This window comes from Dermacentor silvarum, chromosome 1, assembly GCF_013339745.2.
Source record: "Dermacentor silvarum isolate Dsil-2018 chromosome 1, BIME_Dsil_1.4, whole genome shotgun sequence".
Taxonomy (NCBI): Eukaryota; Metazoa; Arthropoda; class Arachnida; order Ixodida; family Ixodidae; genus Dermacentor; species Dermacentor silvarum.
Window position 1 is genome coordinate 208,446,510 of NC_051154.1, and position 20,056 is coordinate 208,466,565.

At 45.4% G+C, this 20,056-nt stretch overlaps 1 protein-coding gene across 3 annotated transcripts in view; it reads left to right on the top strand.

Moving 5' to 3' along the window:
- Positions 1-20,056, top strand: part of LOC119436704 (uncharacterized) — a 119,756-nt gene that overhangs the window by 34,408 nt on the left and 65,292 nt on the right. For all 3 annotated transcript variants that reach the window (XR_007464674.1, XM_037703670.2, XM_037703673.2), the window contains exons 18-21: positions 842-1,004; positions 9,416-9,519; positions 10,576-10,741; positions 11,309-11,421. Coding sequence is in view for 2 of the 3 variants with exons in the window: in XM_037703670.2 (XP_037559598.1) it covers positions 842-1,004; positions 9,416-9,519; positions 10,576-10,741; positions 11,309-11,421 (546 nt within the window). In the remaining variant the exon portion in view is untranslated. The remainder of the gene's footprint in view (positions 1-841; positions 1,005-9,415; positions 9,520-10,575; positions 10,742-11,308; positions 11,422-20,056) is intronic.

Below are 20,056 nucleotides of genomic sequence, written 5' to 3' on the forward strand. Positions count from 1 at the left end.
ACACTCGTGACGTGACACACAAAGATTCGCTCGGCTGCTTGCTCAGGTTTCGGTTTCGTTTTTGCGCTTTTTTGCTTATTTAAAACTATTTTTGAATTTCCGGAACAATTCTCCTGTCAGGTGCGTCACAGGAGGGTCTCGGGAACCTAAATATTTTATTAGCTTGACATGGTCAAAAAATCGCCGGAGTTGCCCTTTAAGTCTGATGGCTGAGCTTACCTTGTGCTTAGCTAAATTGGTCTATAGCAAGAGCATACTAAGAAGCCCAAAATTGGGCACACGCTCGCAGGTTAAATGGAAACAAATGCAAAGAATTGCATCGACTCCCACACGGCCAGCATTATATTTAATTTGTTTAAAAGAATATTAAATATTAAAATATGAAAAACATTTTGAACTTACCTATACTAATTTTTTTTTGTTTTTTTTTGTGAATGATAAGAGGGAAACTGAGGGGCCAGATTTTTGTTAGTCACAATTGCATGAAGCCAACAGACAAAAGGCCAACGAAAACATAGGGGAAATTCTTGATTATTTTCTTTCATTGAAATGTAGAATTGGAAAATGAATATTAAAAACTAATAATTGACTGCTATTGGAAGTTTTAAATATTTGCACACCACTAGTTGGTATTTAATGGCGATTTTGACACATGCCTGCAGGGGAAGATCTGGTATCATCACTTGTTTTTTTTTTTTATTAGGTTGTAGAATTATTTTGAATCTTTTCAAAATGTTTCTTCCTTTCTGTCAAAGTAGAACATAGTGAATCACTTGAGCCCATTGCGTAGCCATGCTTGATTTTCCTCAACCTTACAGTCCTCTGTGCCTTTGTGTTGCAGGAAGACTTGAAGTTTGTCCTTGACCAACTTTGTGAGCTGTTCCCTCCAGAAACAGAAAAGAACTGTCGAAGCTTCGTTGACAAAAATGCAGAAGCGATCCTCAATTTCTTGGCCCATGATGTTGCCCCAACCCTCATTTGCCACGAATTAGCTCTCTGCATGTGTGAGTATTCTATGATATGCGGTCCAGCATGAAGGCAAAATACCATGATTTCATGTACATCATGCTTGCCCCTGCTTGCAACGACACTTGCAACAGTGTATAGACATTTGCTTTGTAAAATACACGAACAAATTTACTGACTGCTGTACTGATGTATAGTGTTCCTTTCAGCTGCGGCCGCTCCTACGTAGGGCAGACGGGCCGTTGTGTTAATCGGAGAGATTAAGGGAGCACAGAAGGTCGTTAACCGGAGGATTCCTATCTAATCTTTCTTTGCACTGTTGAGATTGTAAATGCGCATCAAAATTTTATACAGGCACAAGAACAAAGAAACAAAAAAAAATTAAATTATGGGGTTTTACGTGCCAAAACCACGGTCTGATTATGAGGCACGCCGTAGTGGGGGACTCCGGAAATTTGGACCACCTGGGGTTCTTTAACGTGCACCTAAATATGAGTACACGGGTGTTTTCGCATTTCGCCCCCATCGAAATGCGGCCGCAGTGGCCGGGATTTGATCCCTTGACCTCGTGCTCAGCAGCCCAACACCATAGCCACTGAGCAACCACGGCGGGTAAGAACAAGAACAAAGAAACGCGTCTAATGGTCGAGGCCTGGCATATCAATAGTAGTGGAAGCACATGTGTGAGCCAGCCTTCGATTAACTTGCATTAAGAAGAAATTAAATGCCTAAACAGGTATCTCTTGCGTAGGCCCGCACGTGTGCCTGATTGACAGGTAGCGCTACTTTACCTGAAACGGGTTTGTGTTGTCTGGTTCTCCTCTCTTGTTTCCGTGTCTGCTTGCCTTACCATCTTTCATGATGAACCCCTACCGACTAGGTCAACTTTCTGTACTTCTAAGCCACACCATTCGTAACAACTCTTGAAAATGGAAAACATAGGCTGCAGAATTAGCAGTATACAGTAGCGTTATAAAGCCTTAAAAGTAACCCGGCATAATTTTGGTGCAAAACGGAGCTCTAGGAGCAATCTTGTTTGGTATCCTCAATTGCTGTCACTGTTGCTCTCATTTGAAGCATGTTGTACATAGCGCTTCATGGTAACATGGAGTTCATGTACAGATCAAGCCTTTTGCAGTGTACCGTATTTAATCGATTCTAATGCACCCTAGATTGTAAAGCGCACTCATTTTCTGTGACAAAAAAAAAAAAGAGTCCTTTGCAGTACCGCGCACCTCATGATACAGAAATACAACTTTCTCTCATCTGAAAAAACAAAGATGCACTGAAGTTGCAATGAATTAAAAAGAGTCGCAGTTTTGCCTGAAAGGCGAAGCATCGATTGCGATAGCAAATTAGTAGACAGTTATACGAAGTAAGGATGGTAGTTTTATCCACCGTATAAACTTGTAAACATTCGCTTTCTAACTAAATTAACAAAGCATGGTGTCACGCGCGCACAAGCAAACATGAACACATCTCACTCAATGACTGCAAAAATTTGCTGTCAAAACGCTGGAAGTGCGGCAGCAGCAGCGAGCCCATTGACCTTCGTGCTTTGTCTCATTTCGACGCGAATTACAAGCGGCCAAAACAGTGCATGGCGGACTCTGTCCCCGTCGCAGAACGCTTTCAAGATAGGGCCAACACGATCGTATCCCCGAAGTGAATCGTCGCAGAATACGTCCTACTTCGGTCCACTGAAACCCTTCCGTGTTGCTTTGCTGAGTGAAACCCTCTCCTTCTGTTTGCGCCAGCCCTGCACGCGACTTTCTGGTACTCTGAATGCCTGTGATGCGGCCCGATTTCCGTCCATCTCCGCACACATAACTTTCCTTTTAAATGCGGCATCATGATGAACTCTGCACTTCATGCTGATAGAGCAAACACAGATAAAGCAATTGCAGGAAATGGGAAAACAGACGGTAGACTAATGCCTAAGCCTATGTACTACAGCACATGGAGGATACGGCAGTTAGGCTCGATGTGTGTATGAGGTGGCCATTTTGAAATGCCGATGGCGATATGGTAACGCAGATTTAGGGTCGTACTCAATTCTAACCTGCATGCAATTTTTGCACCCGTGTTATTGGAAAAAAAAGTGAGTGTTAGATTCGAGTAAATACGGTAACTGCTGATACATTGTTCTAGTCCAGAAATAATGCATAGAGCAAGATGTACACTCGAATGCAAAAAGTAAAGGCCAACCTCCCATCGCTAGTCATGGCCTACTGCCTTCACTTTATTGTGATAGGGTGCACATGCATATTGCTTATAATGCAGCTGTGTGAAACAAGACAGTGGACCCAGTGAATAAATGAAAAGTGGATGAGGCTCTGTACCTTTATGCAGCATTGCCACAAGCTTGGGCATTTCAGAAATGCATGCAGGATTCTTCTAAAAAAATGTGCATATTTTTCTAACGAATCTGTAGATGAGAATAGACATGCTCTTCGTATATCGTTTTGCAAATTTCTGGTAACGGTATGGAAAGCAGAGTGACCAACAGATGCTTGACCCACATGTGGATTGGCAGAACAGGGTCATTGCAGAAAAGCATTGTGCCTATGGCCTGGCTAAGGAGTAATGTCATTATACAAAAAATTAAAGAGTAGGTTGCTTATGGAAGCATGTGTTTACCACTCATGTTCGACCCCAGAAAATGACCATCTGCCTGCTAGCACTCTCGTGAAGTTGTACCAGGAAGCCTAAAAGCAACTATGCACAGGTCTGCTTGTCCCAAACGTGTGCATTTATAAATTTTCACAAGAATTTATATAAAATAAATGTTACAGAGGGAAGCAACAGCAGGCTCAAACTACACTAGCGTGCACTGTTCTCGTGTTATCTGAATGGTTGTTAGCAGTTCTTTGCGAGGAGTTTTAACCATCTGTCTTTTGAGTAGAAAATCAGTGACTTGAGGAGAGCAGAACACATTTTTCATGAAAGTCATGGGTGTCGTTGTCTTAGTAACTATTAAGAAGATGTGCATAAATGGGACTTGCCCTTAGAGATTTCAAAACTTCTTTGTAGAGCTGAATATTTGGCAAAATAAAATAAAAAGGTGTCTGTACAAACCTTTAAATGGGCTAACACTGCACACATACCTGTCTACCCAGGTATTTAGCACACTGCTGTACTGCAAGTCCAGTGTAAACACCACTTAGCTGTGACACCACTTAGCTGTGACACCACTTAGCTGTGACACCTAGCTGTGACACCTTTTTTCATGACTATGGCACATTTGGCTGTGGCCAGCAGTAACCAGAGAAGTGTTGCAGGTTTGCACCTGCTGCGCTGCACATTAAGTGTGGGAAAGGGTTCATGCGATGCACACTTGGGGCTCATTCACACTGGTGACTTGGAGAGGCCGCGCGACCAGTGTGGGTTGCAAATATTCTAGTACACTCAAGTCGTGAAGCGACCACTTGCAAACAGTTCAAATGGTTGCTTTTGGTTGAAAAAGCAACTGTTTTGGGTTAGTCGCCCACTGCTCAATTTTATGGTGTGTTCACACCAAGAAACTTTCCATCGTGTGAGGAACAGTCCGATGCAGTCGAACCCACTTATGGCAATATTCAAGTGCCACGAAAATTCCATTGTTATAACTGATAATTGTTATAACTGGGTTGCATAAAAAAAAGAAAACAGGACAGGGGAATGACAGAGCTGTTGTGAGATAACTACAATGGCGGGGAGGCCAGTGCCCCTCCCCACCACCTTCCTCCATCAGGCTGCTGATTGTGTTGACTAGTTTTACTGTTTAACTCTGCTTCCTGCGTGCTCCGATAGTGTGTAACAAGTCGCGGCTGTCGGCGTTCAAGAACTCGTTAATTCGGATTTCACGGGACCGAGAAAATGTCCGAATTAACCAAATGTCGCATTATTGAGGGTATCAAGAAAACAATAAGCATATGCTTTCTTCGTCAACACGCTTTTATTTACTGAATGAATCAGCAGAATCCTGTTTCTATTTTGCACAAAAGCAGTGCGGAAGCTGCAATTCTTGTTATCTCGTTACTGATTAGCGCTCGCAGAGGCGAAGGCCTCGCGACTTGTCACAGCGTGGCCGCAGTGCATGTCTTCATCTGAGACACTCTTTTTACTACCGCGCGCACGTCCCGATTATTTTTTCGCCTGTGTTGCCAGGTCGCCGCCCATCACGATATAGACGGTGCTTTTCATCCTCGAGAGCTATGCACCGAGTAAAAACGAAACTATTTGCCGCTACCGCGGCCGCTTTCGACGCGATCATGGACAGCGACCTTGCAGTTCTAAAGGCGTGCGGCCGACGCACGCACTGAGTCAAAACGAAACTACCGTTTGCTGCCACTGCGGACGAAACCGCGGTCGCTATCGACGCGATCATGGATAGTGACTACTCAGTTATGGCGCGCGGCCGACGCGGGTACCGAGTTGAAATGAAACTACTGTTTTCCGCAACCGCTGTAGACAAAATCGTGGCCGCTATCGATGCGATCATAAGAAAGACTCGCTGCCCAGGTGGCACTGCAAAAGTGCCACTTAACAGCGCCCCCTATGGCGAGTTCGTTGGTTTCAAATAGTGGGAAAGGTGGCCGTATGCTCCTGAAAGCTCAGGAGCGCTATGGAGCCGCCGCATTCGCTTTTGCTACGGTTTGGATTTTGGCGAATTTCAGGCGTGCAAGAATTCTTCAGGCCAAGCACTCATCGAAAAGGCAGGAAGCTGTTCAACGCCTAGTACGTTTACAACGTGCATGAGATCGCAGAGACTATTTCGCCGCGCTGCCACTCGCAAGTTCAGCGAATGTCATACAGTCGCCGACAAACTTTTTGGACTCCAAAAATTCGGACTTGTTGGATATTCCGGACTTCATAAATGCACCGTCAGGGTTCCCTAGAGCTAATGCGTTTTCGCGACCAATTTTTCGGATGAATTCCCAAAGTTCGATTTTCCGGACTAAATCACTCGTTCTGAGCCACGCTACCCGTTCTTGGATGCCGCCATGTTGGATTTTCCGCTGGCTTGCCCAGGCTTGGCTTCCAGTGGCCCGCTCTATAGCCTCCGAGATCGGAAAATACGCGCCATCCTCGCGTCTCTGGAGCCATGCCCGCTTCTCTTCAGCTGACAGAACGCTCTAGGGGATGACACTTTTTTCTTTCTTTTTTTCGGTCAACACTATCGTCTTAATGACTTTGTGAAATCGGTTTCTTTCTTTCTTTTTTTTAAGTTCCGTTGCTATTTCTATTTTGCACGTGGTGTGTGCGCCTCGGAGACGTGTGCGGCTTCACATTTGTGTGATCGGCGCCACCGCCGGTGCCTTCGCGAGAGCCAAGTGGTGCGAAGCGTGGCCTCCGCAATCAGCTCTGGCAGCGCGTCATCGCTGACTTGTTACAGAGCATTGCGGAGTTTGCAAGATTACACTTCTCTGCTGGGCTACGTACCGAATGGGAAGGCCGGAGCGAACGGCACGCTGTCAGAGCTGATCACAGAGGCCACATGCGAAGTAACGGGGCTCGTTTCTTCGATCTCCATGGCGATCTCCGCTAATGGAGATCGCCTAACGCGGTGACGCTCTTGTCGACTGTATGCAGAGGCGACGTCAGTCTTGCGCAAATACAAGCAAATCTGATCGATCGAGGCAGGGCATTATTAAAGATTTTTTATGCCGTTCTAAGCCTAATAAATTTTCTTTTTTAAGGATGAACGAGTTTTTCTGCCTGTTTGAATTTTCCGACTATTTTTCGGTCCCCGCAAAGTCCGGAAAATCGGTCGGCGACTATACGACATTGAAATACAGGAAAGGTCTATGAGGCATGTTCGCGCGATTAGCAGCAATGAATGGACGAAGAGATTGCTCTTAAAAAACCCAAAATGATCTGTAATAAATGACAAAACAGAATCATGAAAGATCCATCGACGACTGCTGTGCACGGCCGTCGGCCGTGGCTCTATGCCGTTTCTGCAGCACAGTCAATTGCGCAAGCACTTTTGCAGCATGCACGGCAGTTACGCCTAATTTCCAACATTTGTCTCCACAAAATTCTTCAAATTGTGTATGTGCACGGTGGCAGTCCGCAAATTCGCCTGCTGACAGCCGTGGTTTTGTAATCTACCCCGTGTCGGCTGCGCGCTCCGAAAATACTTTGGGTTGGTATTCTGTGGTATTGATGGAGTCCTTTGTTAACTTTGCCTGGTTAACCACATTAATTCATTCGGGGCGCTCGGCAGGTGAACGAGCAACGTTACTTACCCTACATGTATTGACTGGGAATACCTCGCATGTATATACGTTGCAGACAGCGTTTCTCTTGCGTACTTCACACGTTGAACAGCACGTATCCAGCGCTCCCCTCGTTTGCTTGATATGGCTTTCCAGGGAACCAATAGAACCACACATCAGGATTATGACCCTCATGTTCATTATAATTTACCAAGCAACAATAACGGTGGCTACTGCGCTTCGGGACAGTGCGCTGCCCAGCGTAATCGTCAGGTGCCCCTGCTTTTGACATCATTTGTCGAAACGGAGAGCACTTGCTTTCCATATCCGACGATGCAGGCGGCAGTGCACAAGGTCATGCGTACGTTTCAAGCACTTTTCGAGTCTGAAAACTGCTCAAAAGAATTCAATACAACGTACAAAGCGAGTGAGACCTCTGTAACTCAAGAGACGCCGTCCATCTTAACCTACCCAGCCAACTTCGCTGCACGCCACCAGGCTGCGCCACAGACTTTCAAAACTCCAGGGCATCAGCCCCCATGGAATAGTAACTACGCAGTCATGAAAGCATGCGGCCAATGCGGTGCTATGCGCGCCGGTAAACGCAAGAATAAAGGCTTTAAAGGCATAAATAAGCACGAAGCGTTCCGGCATTGCTGTCATTCGAGTACGACTTTCACTGATGACTATGGCGATGCGAACTCCGTCGCTTCGTTACGGTGGACACTAACGCCGTTTTTGGCTCTATTGCATCGCACATTTGTGGCGCTCCACCTGGCAGCGCTATCAGCGCAGTTGACGTGGTCCATTCGTGTTTCGGAGTGTGGCGCAGCGTAGAGCTATGGGCGCAGCCCATTCGTGTCCAGAGGGTTGGAAGGACAACGGGACAGAGGTGCGCGAAGCTGGCAATGCGGAGAAGGATGTAAAACAAAGCGGGGCTGCTTGCAACGGCTCAAATTTCTTTTTCTTTCTTTTCAAGGAGTTCGCATTCCATTCCCTTTCGGCACGGACACCCAGTAGCCAGACTTCATCGTTATAACCGATAATGTGGCATGGGGGCATTGTAGTAAGCGAGTTATTTCATCATAGAAAACATACAAAAGTTGACGGTGCAGCACCTTCTCATTGTTATAACCAATATATTATTCCAGTTTTTTTGTAGCTACGTACCTCTTGCGTGGTGCTTTTTTCTGGCATATAAGAAAGCCTGGAAACTGCATTCATACGCAATCGTATTGTAGCGCTCTCAGCCGTGTTTCGCGAGAATGAAGCGTGCGTGCAGACTGTGGTGAAGTGAGTGGCCGCCGCTCCCAGCATCGGCTTGACAGTGCAACAGCTTCTTCCATGACAGCACGTGAAAAGGACATGTTGCCATCTCTGATAAGCAATAGCCATGTCACTGAAAGCCGTGCACACGCTTCGTTCGCTCCTCTCGTCATTGCTTTGTGTGTCTCCTTTTGTCACCGTCCTGTTTTCTAGCGTTTACTTCAAGTTCAGTAATGTACACCTGTGAGCAAAAGTATACGGACCAGGATAAAGCCGATTTTTTTCAGCTGCCTGCGAATGTAACTTGAAATTGAGGACTGCAATCCAAACTTGGCATTGCGAACTTTCAAATGTCTTGTCAATTTCAATTTATGCATGTTAATTTACAAAGAAATTCAGTTTTTTTCGGTGACCCTGTGGTCCGTATACTTTTGCTCACGGGTGTACCAACCAGCCAAATTCAACACTCTACTGAAGCACACATTTGTGCTGTTTGCTGGTGGAAGGCCTCTTTGCAAACCATGCTTGCATACTAAATATGGTACTCCTTGTTCAATCTAGTATAATTGAGGCTTTGACGAAAGCTCATCTGGTGAGGGAAGAACATGGCTTTTCTTTTTTTTTCCCCTGTGAGGTAGTGTCGTTTTTCTTCAGCCTTGTTCAATCTGTATTTTGTAGTGTGTGATAGTAACCTGCCAACTATAGAGATTAAATGCTTTATAATTGCATCTTCAGTTGAAAGAGAAAGAGAAGATATTTGCAGGGTTTTAGCTATATGGAGCGTTGGTATATACCAAGTTTTGTTTTTGCCCTGCCGACCAGGGAGCAGATTTTAAATGCTATATTCATAGATAGGAAAACTGGCATTCCAGCGAGTTGTATTGCTGCCTTAAAAGCTTTAGCTTTAGGTGTTGTCTTTAGCTTATTTTGTACAAACATCGGCGCAGTCATCTCTCAGTAATCTTTTCCTTTTTTGGTAGCACTGCCTCAGAAAGTTGGGGCTGTTTTGGACTCGCCAGATTGCGACTACTGCAAGCTGACTGTCGAATTCTTCTATGATGAGCTCAAGAAGAAAGAAACTGAGGTTTGTGGCTTAATCATTTCTTAGTGTTACACTTAAATCTCATCAACAGTGTTACAAAACTGCATTCTATGAATTAAGTTTTATGATTGTGCATTAAAGTTTCTGGAGGAGAGATGTGCATCCTTTGTCAGAAGCTTGTATGAGTACTTTTTGCCTTAACATCCTGAGAACAATTTTAATGCTTGACGTTAGCTGCCTATAATCATGCCCAGTTGAGCCAGGACATGGTTATGTCCTGTGCTACAAGGCACGACAGAGAGAAGTTTTGTATGTTGAAATGATTTCTGCCTTAGAATAATCGTGACACTCGGCTGTTATTTCTGTATTCTGCTGATAGCTATGGCATTCAGAAGTGTTAAGATGAAAAAGAAGCCATAAAAGAATTTTGTAGTCTTTATTAACGTGGTGCTGAAAGGCAAGCAAGGGCACCAAAGTACTGATCATTGTAATAGACACGGCAGGATTCCCTCAGTTTGAAGGTTGTCATTTGCTGCCTACAAGTGCTTGGATAAATTAGCAGAGCGGAAATTGTGTACAGTGTGCATTGTATGAGGACAGTAAAGGCTGCATCAGTGAATACTACTAGTAAGTCATTCTAAATGGGTAGCTGGTGTCCACATCACAGCTGCTCAAATGAGTGGAGGAACTAGGAGCATCAAGTGCCATATGCGTATACGTATACATTTTTTTATTACAAGTAGCGATGCAAAAGTTTGCATATACTTAATATACTTAACTTCGTTTTATTTCATTTGACATTGTGTTGTTTTTGTCATTGTGGTTTGTACATAGCCCAAATGCCAGTTGCACTTGTCTTCATTTCAACTTCGTGGCATCAATAAGGCAAATCTTGAAGCTGTTACTGATATATAACTGCGCCTGGGCATTAGTATTTCTGCTCTTGGGGATTTTTCATTGATGCTTCTTGGATATGAGCTATGTAGCTTATTGGTACCAAGCAGCTTTGGCACCAGGAATACAAGTGTGCACCTCCAAGTTTGAATTAGAGGTATATGCATGGTACATGATACTATGTTCTTCTGTGAATCTGTGCAGGAAGAAGTCAAGCGCATAGTTGAGAAACTTTGTCAACTGTTCCCAAGCAGCAGCAGGGACAAGTGCATCAGCACGATCAACACCTACGTGGACATGGTCATATCCCTCGTCCTTCAGGAGTTCACCCCCGAGCAGATCTGTCAGCAACTGGGCTTCTGTGCCTCAAGTGAGTGGGATGTCATTGCACCTTTGCTTTGTTTATTTGTTGTTTGTTGACAACCTGTAATGCCTCGTGCCTGCAGATTGGTTGGTTGCTTTGTGGAGTTGGCAGCAGGATGGTTATTGCAAAACAATTTTGCAGCCATGTTCTATTTTTTTAGTTCGACATGAAAAGGGGGATCAGTATTTAAATATTAGCTGGTTGAAAAAAATAGGGCCCTTCATAGGGGGGGGGAGTTAGCATAGAGGTAGGCCTGTGTAGCAACCTTTGCTTGTGGTACATTCCAACAATAGTATCACTACAAGCATAAGTGTCTCCTTTTTACCAAGTCAATACTTTTTCTTTTTAATGAGACCTATTTAAGTTTTACAGTTTCATGAAATGGACCAGTAGGGGACTATTCATGAAATATACCACTACATTTTAAACTGCACGTTGAGGCTGCAAAGTTAAGAAGAAGAAAAAAGATTTTTTGCAGCATCTGTGGTCTCCGACCTTTAGCTAACAATAGTGCATTATTATGGTGTTGGTGTTACAATTAATGCATCCCTTTTGTGCTTTGTACTATTCCAGCAAATGTATCTATGCCTGTTGTTCCGCCCAAGAAAGTCTCAGATGACACATGTGACCTGTGTATGGTTGTGGTCAAGTTTCTCTATGACGAAGTGAAGGATGAGAGAACTGAGGTTTGTTTTGCCATTTTTTGAAGCACATATGCTTTCAGTGTCAGTGTAATGGTAAATACTCACCAATGTTGAGCCATGGAAGCTGATATAGTAAGGCCCCCTTTACCAACAAGCGTGAATGTGCGTTAAAATTCCTTAACAATAAATGTGCCTTTTTCTCAAATTTCTTGAAAACTGGGGTTAATGGTGACTTTTGAGCTTTCAGAACAACAAACTCCACATAGGAAGCTATGCCATAGACACCATCTATTGGGAAACAATTCCAGATTATTTTCTTTAGGGAGTGTTGCTAAACCATTTCAATGTAGTGTGTCCACAGCCAACGATGACAGGCTTGTTTAAATCCGTTTCCATCGGGGATATAGCCAAAACCAGGTCAAGCGACCAAGCCATGCCACCATTTTGTTGTTTTGGTAGTTGGTTTACACTGCAGCCATTGTGGCTTCATTTTCGTGCCCTAGAAATGCCTGGCGGAAAGTACATTTCAGCCATTTGGCATTAACATAAGTATCTTTGACTGAAGTCGTACACTACTAACCATCATGCCAGAAATCAAATGGCATCATTGCAATGGGAAAATTAAATTAGCTGCAAGAAATTACCCGCCGGGGTGGCTCAGTCAGCTCAGGCATTGCGCTGCTGAGCACGAGATTGCGGGATCGAATCCCGGCCGCGGCGGTCGCATTTCGATGGAGGCGAAATGCAAAAACGCCCGTGTGCTTGCGTTGTAGTGCACGGTTAAAGAACCCCAGGTGGTCAAAAATAATCCGGAGCCCTCCACTACGGTGTGCCTCATAATCAGAACTGGGTTTGGCACGTAAAACCCCAGAAAGAAGAAGCTGCAAGAAATTGCTGCTAAAAAGGAGATTTCACTATTTTTCAGTGTATGGTGTATGAATAAGGTTTGTTCCCCCACTCTTTGAATTTTGGCTTCAGCATCCTTGAAATGTCTGAAATTTGGCTCAAATGCCAATTATTTATATGAGCCCTATATTTTATCAAAAATTATTTCTGTGCTGTATTTAAAGCTTTTGCTTTGCACATTCAGTCTTCAATGTTCTGTCTTTTTTTTTTAATCTACAGATGGTTTTTGTTGAAAAGTGATGCTCTCATCACTGCGAGGTATTGCCATATTATACAGTTAAACCTGGATATAATGAAATTGACAAATTCCCGAAAAACTTCATTATAAAGAGGATTTCGTTATATGCAGTTATGGCACGAAAATTCGAAAAAGAATAGCTTACCGTATTACTCGATTCTAACGCCCCTCGATTGTAACATGCACCCGTTTTCCGTGACCAAAAGAGAGGAAAAAAATCTATTACATATCTTGTGTTTCTTCGTCGAAGCACTCATCCTTGGAATGTCGCACAAGGTACTGGATGCATGGACGCGTGTCGTTTTGCACAAGCGCGATGCGTCGCAAAAGAAGAGCCAGTGACACGATGGCGTCGTAGCGTCGTGTAGTGTCGCCTAGTGTCAAGGTTAGTGAAGTGAAGTGCAGAGACTTGCGCAGTAACCAAAAAGAGTGGCGCTGCCAACACGTTGAAAAAAAAAAAAACTTTTTTTTTTTCCTTCGGCTACATCAACTGGAAAAGGAGAGTGCTGGCTTGGCGGACTAGGCCAGCTGCAGCAAGCGGCGGGATCAGGTTAGAATGAAGGGAGGGGGAAAGGTCACGCCCATGGCGGCAAGATCGCCGGGTCGAGGGATGCAGGCCCGCCTCGCGCACACACGCACACGTGCGCTCGCTCTCGCCTCACAGTCGCCGTGAATTCGAGCGCGCCAAGCGCGACGCCGCCGCTTCGCATTCCATCGCGGCGGAGAAGGTGCTTCCGGTTGCTGCTCGTGCAAAAATGACAATATTTGGGGTGAAATCTCTAGGTTGTCGGAGGGGAAAATTCGTTATATCCAGGGGGTCTCCCGCTGCCACTTCGTTACGTAGAGGTCTCAAATACATGTGCTTCTATGGAGTAACGGTGGGGAATAGAAAAACTTTGTTATATCCAGGAATTCGTTATATGGAGGTTCGTTATAAGCAGGCGTATATTTAGGATGGTGCGTTTTTGGTCAGCCTAACTCAATGCACATTATTCTACACCTGGCACTTCAGCTTGCGTGTTCTTATGTGCTCTCATACGTTCTCTCCCTTTGTCTCCCTCAAAAAGTGTCTTCTCCGCTTGCCCACCTTCTTGACTTTTTCTAGGTGCCACTTGTCAACATGTGTTGAGTGCACCCTCCACCCCTCCTAAAATGCTGCAGGGATTGACAATAAGGAAAAGAACATTTCAGCATGTCAAGCGTACCTCTAAGTTGTTGCAGCTGCTTGTTAGACATTGCAGACATTTGTAAAGGCTGCACTCATTTCAATTTACAGAGTTCTTGTGGTATGCTGCAACTACTTCTATGAATTTTTAGGGTTAGCAGTGTCCATTGTAGGGATTGGGTATGGTGGTCACGGTGTCAGGTGTCACACAAAGGATTGTGCTCTAGCCTATGCCACCGGTGTGTCTTGAAGAGAGGTAGCTCATCTACGCTACCGGGGTGTCACACAAAGGCTAACTTAGTTAGGCCCATGCCGTTGTTTGTACCTTCTTGACGAAAGTTGCTTCCTTGCGGATAAGTGTGAGGTAAAGAGGTTGGAGGAATAGAACAGGTGTTTATTTTCATGGGAAGGCAAACTTATTTAAAGACAAAGGCATACTCGTACTGGCAGAAGTACGGAGTGCAGTACATGTTAACTCGTAGCACACTACACTCTGGAGGAGCACACTATATAATTTTGGGAGAGCACACCTGCTGGCACGCAACATGACTCCTTAAAGGGATACGGACACAAAATCGGAAAATTTTACATGCTGAAAATGAATCCTTAGTGTGCGATTACACCGAAAAGAAGTAGTCACTTAGCTCATTTTTCAGCCAATGGCTTAATTTTTGGCGTTTTTGTGAGCGCGCACCACGCCGGCCTGCCGCGGTCATTCGAAGCGCGCCGACGCCGCCCTCGCGAGCATAGATTCAAGTTCTGGTGACTCTACCAGCGATGAGTACACATCTGAAGACGAGGACCATTCCAACTTGGCAAGAAATATAACTGTTTACGGTTACGAGCCTTCCGTGTCAAGCGATGAAGAAGAGCAAGCGGCTGTGGACGTGCCGGTCAGGTTTTCGCGAACTGTAGCGCGAAGATTTTGCTCTGCACCTAGACACTTGTGCAAGAATTATTTGTCATTTCCACTTTACACTTGCTTTTTCAAGAGCTCACGCAGGCGAGGCAGCTGCGGAGTACTTCAACACTGCGTGAATGACTTCAACACTGCGTGAATGACTTCAACACTGCGTGGATGACTGAATAGTAGTTTATGCCGTCGGCATGAGCAACTGCAGAAGAAGGCTGCAAATGAGCGAAAACAGTACCTACCTCTTTTCGCCTCCGCTTTTCAAACGCGCCGCTGATCCTTTCTGCCTTGCGTTTTCGTGAGAAGACCGAGGGCACAGTGTCGGGCTTTAGACGTTGCCGAGGCGTTTCAGCCCAACCAGGCTGGTCACATAATCATCGTCGACGAAGTGGTCCGCACAAACTAAGTCATTTTTTAGAGGTCTCCAGGCTGGGCGCAATGGCTGACAGGCACGTATCCAAAGTTTAGGCACCTTCTCATCTCTAGGAAATGTGTGCGACCGCGTGTCACGACCGACGATGCTGTTATAACTGCCTTGGGCGCAGCAATGTCTTGGCATTTCCTTCCGTTTACCTGTAAAGCACACATAGCCACTAAATGTCTAAACTGAAAAGCCAGCCTCTCAATAGCAAGGGCACGGGTTTGTGGACCGCATGTGTGCACTTTTTTTTTTTTTTTTGCAGCGCCACCTGCAATTTTGAGTTTATTGCTTGACAGCAAGTGCGATGAGTGACGACTGGCACAGGGTCGAATGCCTCCGAGTTAACGGGCAGTTGATGCGGTATAATAAGGCACAGGCTGGCGAGCACTACTAGAGGGAAGGACTAACTAAATTTTCCAAGTTAACATGAGCCAGATACACAATGTTTTAGCATAACGGCTTACTAGTTTAGTTGTTTAACACTGACAATGTAATTGCGAGGTGCCAACATAACAAGATAACCCAACTTGCTAATAAATGCATGTGCATATCATTGTTTGATATTCGATTCACTATTCAAAGCTTAGTATTTGTATTCGAAAATTTTGATATTCGCACACCCCTAGTTTTTGTGCGTTTGTGAGTCGTTCTTGTAATTTTTTATTGTGTTACTGGGTGCTTCCTGGGCAGGACACCGATGCTGACAAAAACTCTGGCGAGACCGACAATCGTGAACCGTCGAAATGTGATGATGGGTTTTCGTGCAGCTACCCCGACAAAGCCAATCGCTGTGTGACGGGCCACTGAATGAATACATCGCACCATAACACGAGTGCCACAATGCCTATGCTTGTATTTATATTTAGTCGTGCCCAATATGAATACAAACATGCTTTGGAAGTTGAAATGCAGAAACTTGAGCACTTGCCAGCCGCCCACATCAAGTTTGAGCCAAGGTCGATTCTGCTCGGCGAAGGTTAGCTGTAGTGTAGCAGCCAAGTTTGTGCATTTGCCAGTTTTAGACCTTCACTGAACGTATGCAATAGAACGATGGAAACTGCTCTTATAGTTCAGTTTCGACCATAGTTGCTGTAGCTCTTTAAGGGGGGATAGTGCGCGCAGAGTGTTTATACGACACTAGAATGGTGCATTTGTTTACATGGGCACATACAGTGCAGTCCACTTATAACGATATCGAGAAAAACGAGAAATCCGAGCGTTATAACCGATCATCGCTATATCTGGACTGCTTGAAAAGAAAAAAAAAAATGCCGAATATACCTTTGCAGTCCCGAAACCGAAACTGCCACTTGCGATAAAAAAATCGACGTTGTAGAAAGTAGGCCGGTGAAAAATAAAACTTTTATTTATACCTCTAAATAGCGTCTCCATCGTTAGGCACGCTGAAATAGAAATCTGCACTTGCTTTCGCGGAAGTTTCGGATTCACAACCGCCGTGTGCATCACGTCCATCTGTTGCGCGAACATTAGCGGCTATAATTTAGCGTGCATGAATTCAATGAGCGACTCGATCAACGACGTTGCACTTTGGTTGAACCTCGGGGTCGGTGTCAAAGATGGGCCGTTGTCAATCTCGTCGTCACTGCTGCTGCTGTCGCCTCCGTCGCACAACGCCGCCGTCTGTCGCGACAACGATCGCCCCGTCGGAGTTCTCTTCGCAGAACGAGGCAGCACTATTTGCACTCAGAAGCTCCTGCATCGAAGCACCACCTATTTCATCGTCAGTAGCGACGGGCTCCCAGAGTTCAGACACCACCGTGTTGGTTTCGCTCATGGGGGTTTCGTTGTGGCGCATGAAGCCCGCCTTTTCCGTTGATCGGCATGGACACTGCTTCTAGCCTTCATGATCGTGGCGCTCCCAGTTTTCATAATCATCGATATCATCCACTGCGCGAGCTCGAGTCTTGCAAAATGTGCAGCTTCGTCTCGAGAGACGCAGCTTTGCGCTTTGTCGGCGCACCTTCCGCTGCTTCCGCGGTGCATTTCCGCGCTCGCTGAGAGACGGAGATTGTAAAGGGAGCGCAGGGCCATGCAGGCGCCGCGTGCTTATCGCTTTCTTTTCCCTCTTGAAAAATCAGTTTCGTCTCAAGGGACGCACCTGCCTCTGCTTCCGTTGAGAGAGCGCGCGGCAGGGAGCGCAGGCGCCCCTCGCCAGAGGAGGCGTTGCCTTCGCTTATCGCCTTTCTTCCACCCTCTCCTCGCGCGACCGCCACTGACGCGGGGGCGAAGCAGCTGGCGCCATCTTGTGCACGCTGCACCAACTGTGGTGAAACTTGACGGTACACGAACCAAAAACCTAAGTTAACAAACTTACTAACTTGCGATGCCCTCCGTGGCTTTCGCAATCGGCGCGCGGCCAGGATGCGCTGCGCGGTGATGGCGGCAGATACGAACTCGCGTAGGCAAACTTTCCGCCCCGTCTCGGTTAAGGGCAACGTAGGAACGTAATTTTCACGATTATTCTGCATTAAAAACACCACCCAGAAGCAAAATTTCAATCGTTATATCCGATATGCAGTGAATAACATATTGTTATTATATGTTTTTTTTTTTTTCTCGTAGCCCTAATGCATAAGTTGATACTCTTAGCTTGACTCATCGTTATAACCGATTTATCGTTATATGTGGTATCGTTATATGTGGACTGCACTGTATAAGGGGGGCCACTGATCGCTGTTCACTTCAAATACAGTGGAAACCACACACTGCTGACATAAGCTGCAAAGCGTACAGGTAAGTGCGTATGAGAAGCATCTTATCACACTGAGACGAGCAGGTATGAGCATCCTGGGCACTTCAAGAACGGCATCCGAGAGGGCAGTTACTGCTGATTTTGATAGCTAGGTCTCACTTTATTCATGCTCTTCATCAGGCATATAGTTTGGTGTGTTTGATAGGATATTGTTGGAGTAAACTCTGTGCACATAAGCACTCATTTAGAGAGCGTGTAGCTTTCAAGTGAAAACGGCAATGACTGTTGTACTCCCGTGACAACTGAGCGAGGTAGTTGTTTATGCTGCAGTATGGAAGGGGCCATCACTTGCTGCCTGCTTGGCATAAGAGGCAAACTGCGCTTTTTGGTAACTAAAAAGTTTATCAGCATGACCATACACACAGATCTACCGCTCTATGTACAGTAAAACCTTGATAATTTGAAGGCCGCCGGACTACGAAAATTCTTCGAATTAAGCGGATTTTCGAATTAACCGAAATGAAGAAAAAAAAAACGAGGAAGAACTTGCTGCAAAAAGAAATCAACTTTATTTTTCATGTTCGAGAAAGATTACTTGGAAGTAATAATCGCTGATGCGGGATTGCTTGGTGCGGTAGCTCGCCGCCCGAAGTGCTATGTTCTCCAGCTGGCTCACAACACGTAGCATATGAATATCACCCTCGCTGCACTCAACAAAGCTGTGGACGATGTTCACGGAATAACCATCGCTAAAGTGGGAGCGCGGGTGCTTGACTCCAAAAAATTGGACTTGCTGGATATTCCGGACTTCAAAAATGCACCGTCAGGGTTCCCATTGAGCTAATGCATTTTCGCAACGATTTTTCAGACAAATTGAAGCCATAAAGTTAGATTTTCCGGACTAAATCACTCATTCCGAGCCACGCTACCCAATCTTGGAGGCCACCATGTGGGATTTTCGGCTGCCTTGGCTTCCAGGGGCCCATTCTATAACCGCTAAGAATGGGAGGTGCGCGTTATAACCAGTGAGCGTGCACCATCCTCCAGTCTCTGAGGCCATGCCTGCTTTTTCTTGGCTGACAAAACTCTCAAGAGGACGGCACTTTTTCTTTTTGCTTTCTTTTTGCTGTCAGCAATATCGTCAGAATCATTTAATGTGGGATTTTTTTTTTTCTTAAGTTTTGGTTACTATTTTGAACGTGGTGCGTAAAGGGAGCAGGTCTGTCTCGGTGATCAGCACCACCTCTTGAGCCTTCGCGAGAGCCAAGTGGTGTGAAGCTCGTTTCTTCGATCTCCATGGTGAAACTTCGTTGGCCGAGATCGCCAACGTGGTGAGACTCGTGTTGACTGCACATGGAGATGACGTCACTCTTGCGCAAATCCAAGCAAGTCTGATCTCCTCCAAGCCTAGTATGAGGCAGGGCATTATTAGAGATTTTTTTAAGCCGCACTAAGCAGCTTAATAAATTTTCTTTTTGGCCGAACGAGTTTTTCGGGCTACTTTTCGGTCCCCGTGGTCCGGAAAACCGGTCGGCGACTGTATGGAGCGCCCTAACGTAGGAGTCGCACGTAGCTGCCAGCCGGAAACTACAAATTATCCAAATAGAGCTGCGCGGGCTATTCAAATTATCCGGTAGAATTTGCACCAAAAATGACGGGACCGCTCAAATTCTTGAATTAACCGAAATTTTGAATTAACCGAGTTCGAGTTATCGAGGTTTTACCGTAGTCTCATTTTGTTCATGAAAGGGCCGAAGTGCGACCGGCAGCCTTCGATCAAGAACGGTGACATACTGGTGTTGTTACCACGCTTTGTCGCTGCTTCACACTTTTTGTCTGTGCATCGTACTATGCTAAGAGTGGTTCACTTCAAGTCGGTATGGCCAGGACTGAACTATAAAAGCAGTTTCATTCATCCTACTTGCTTATCCTGTAGTTCAGGACCGCTGGTAGTGCACGAACTCGTCTACTGTGCTATGCCTAATTAAGCTGCACTGAACGATATCAATACCATCTCGAACTTGATATGGACAGCTGGCAAGGGCTGTAAATCGTGTATTTCAACTTAGGATGTACGTTTCGACTCAGTTTGAGCGTCAATAATATACATTGAAGTGTAGTTTATGCAACATTTGCATTGTCGGTGCAATGTTTTCACTTAGCCGATCATCAGACTGGTTTTGTCTGTGTCGTTAACAAAAAAGCTTGTCACACAACGACGATTCACTGTCGTCAGTCGTGTCGGCGTCATCCTAGTATGATAATATATGTCTCCCATTGACGCATTCTCCCAGCTAGGCAGCACGCACGTCATCTGCACC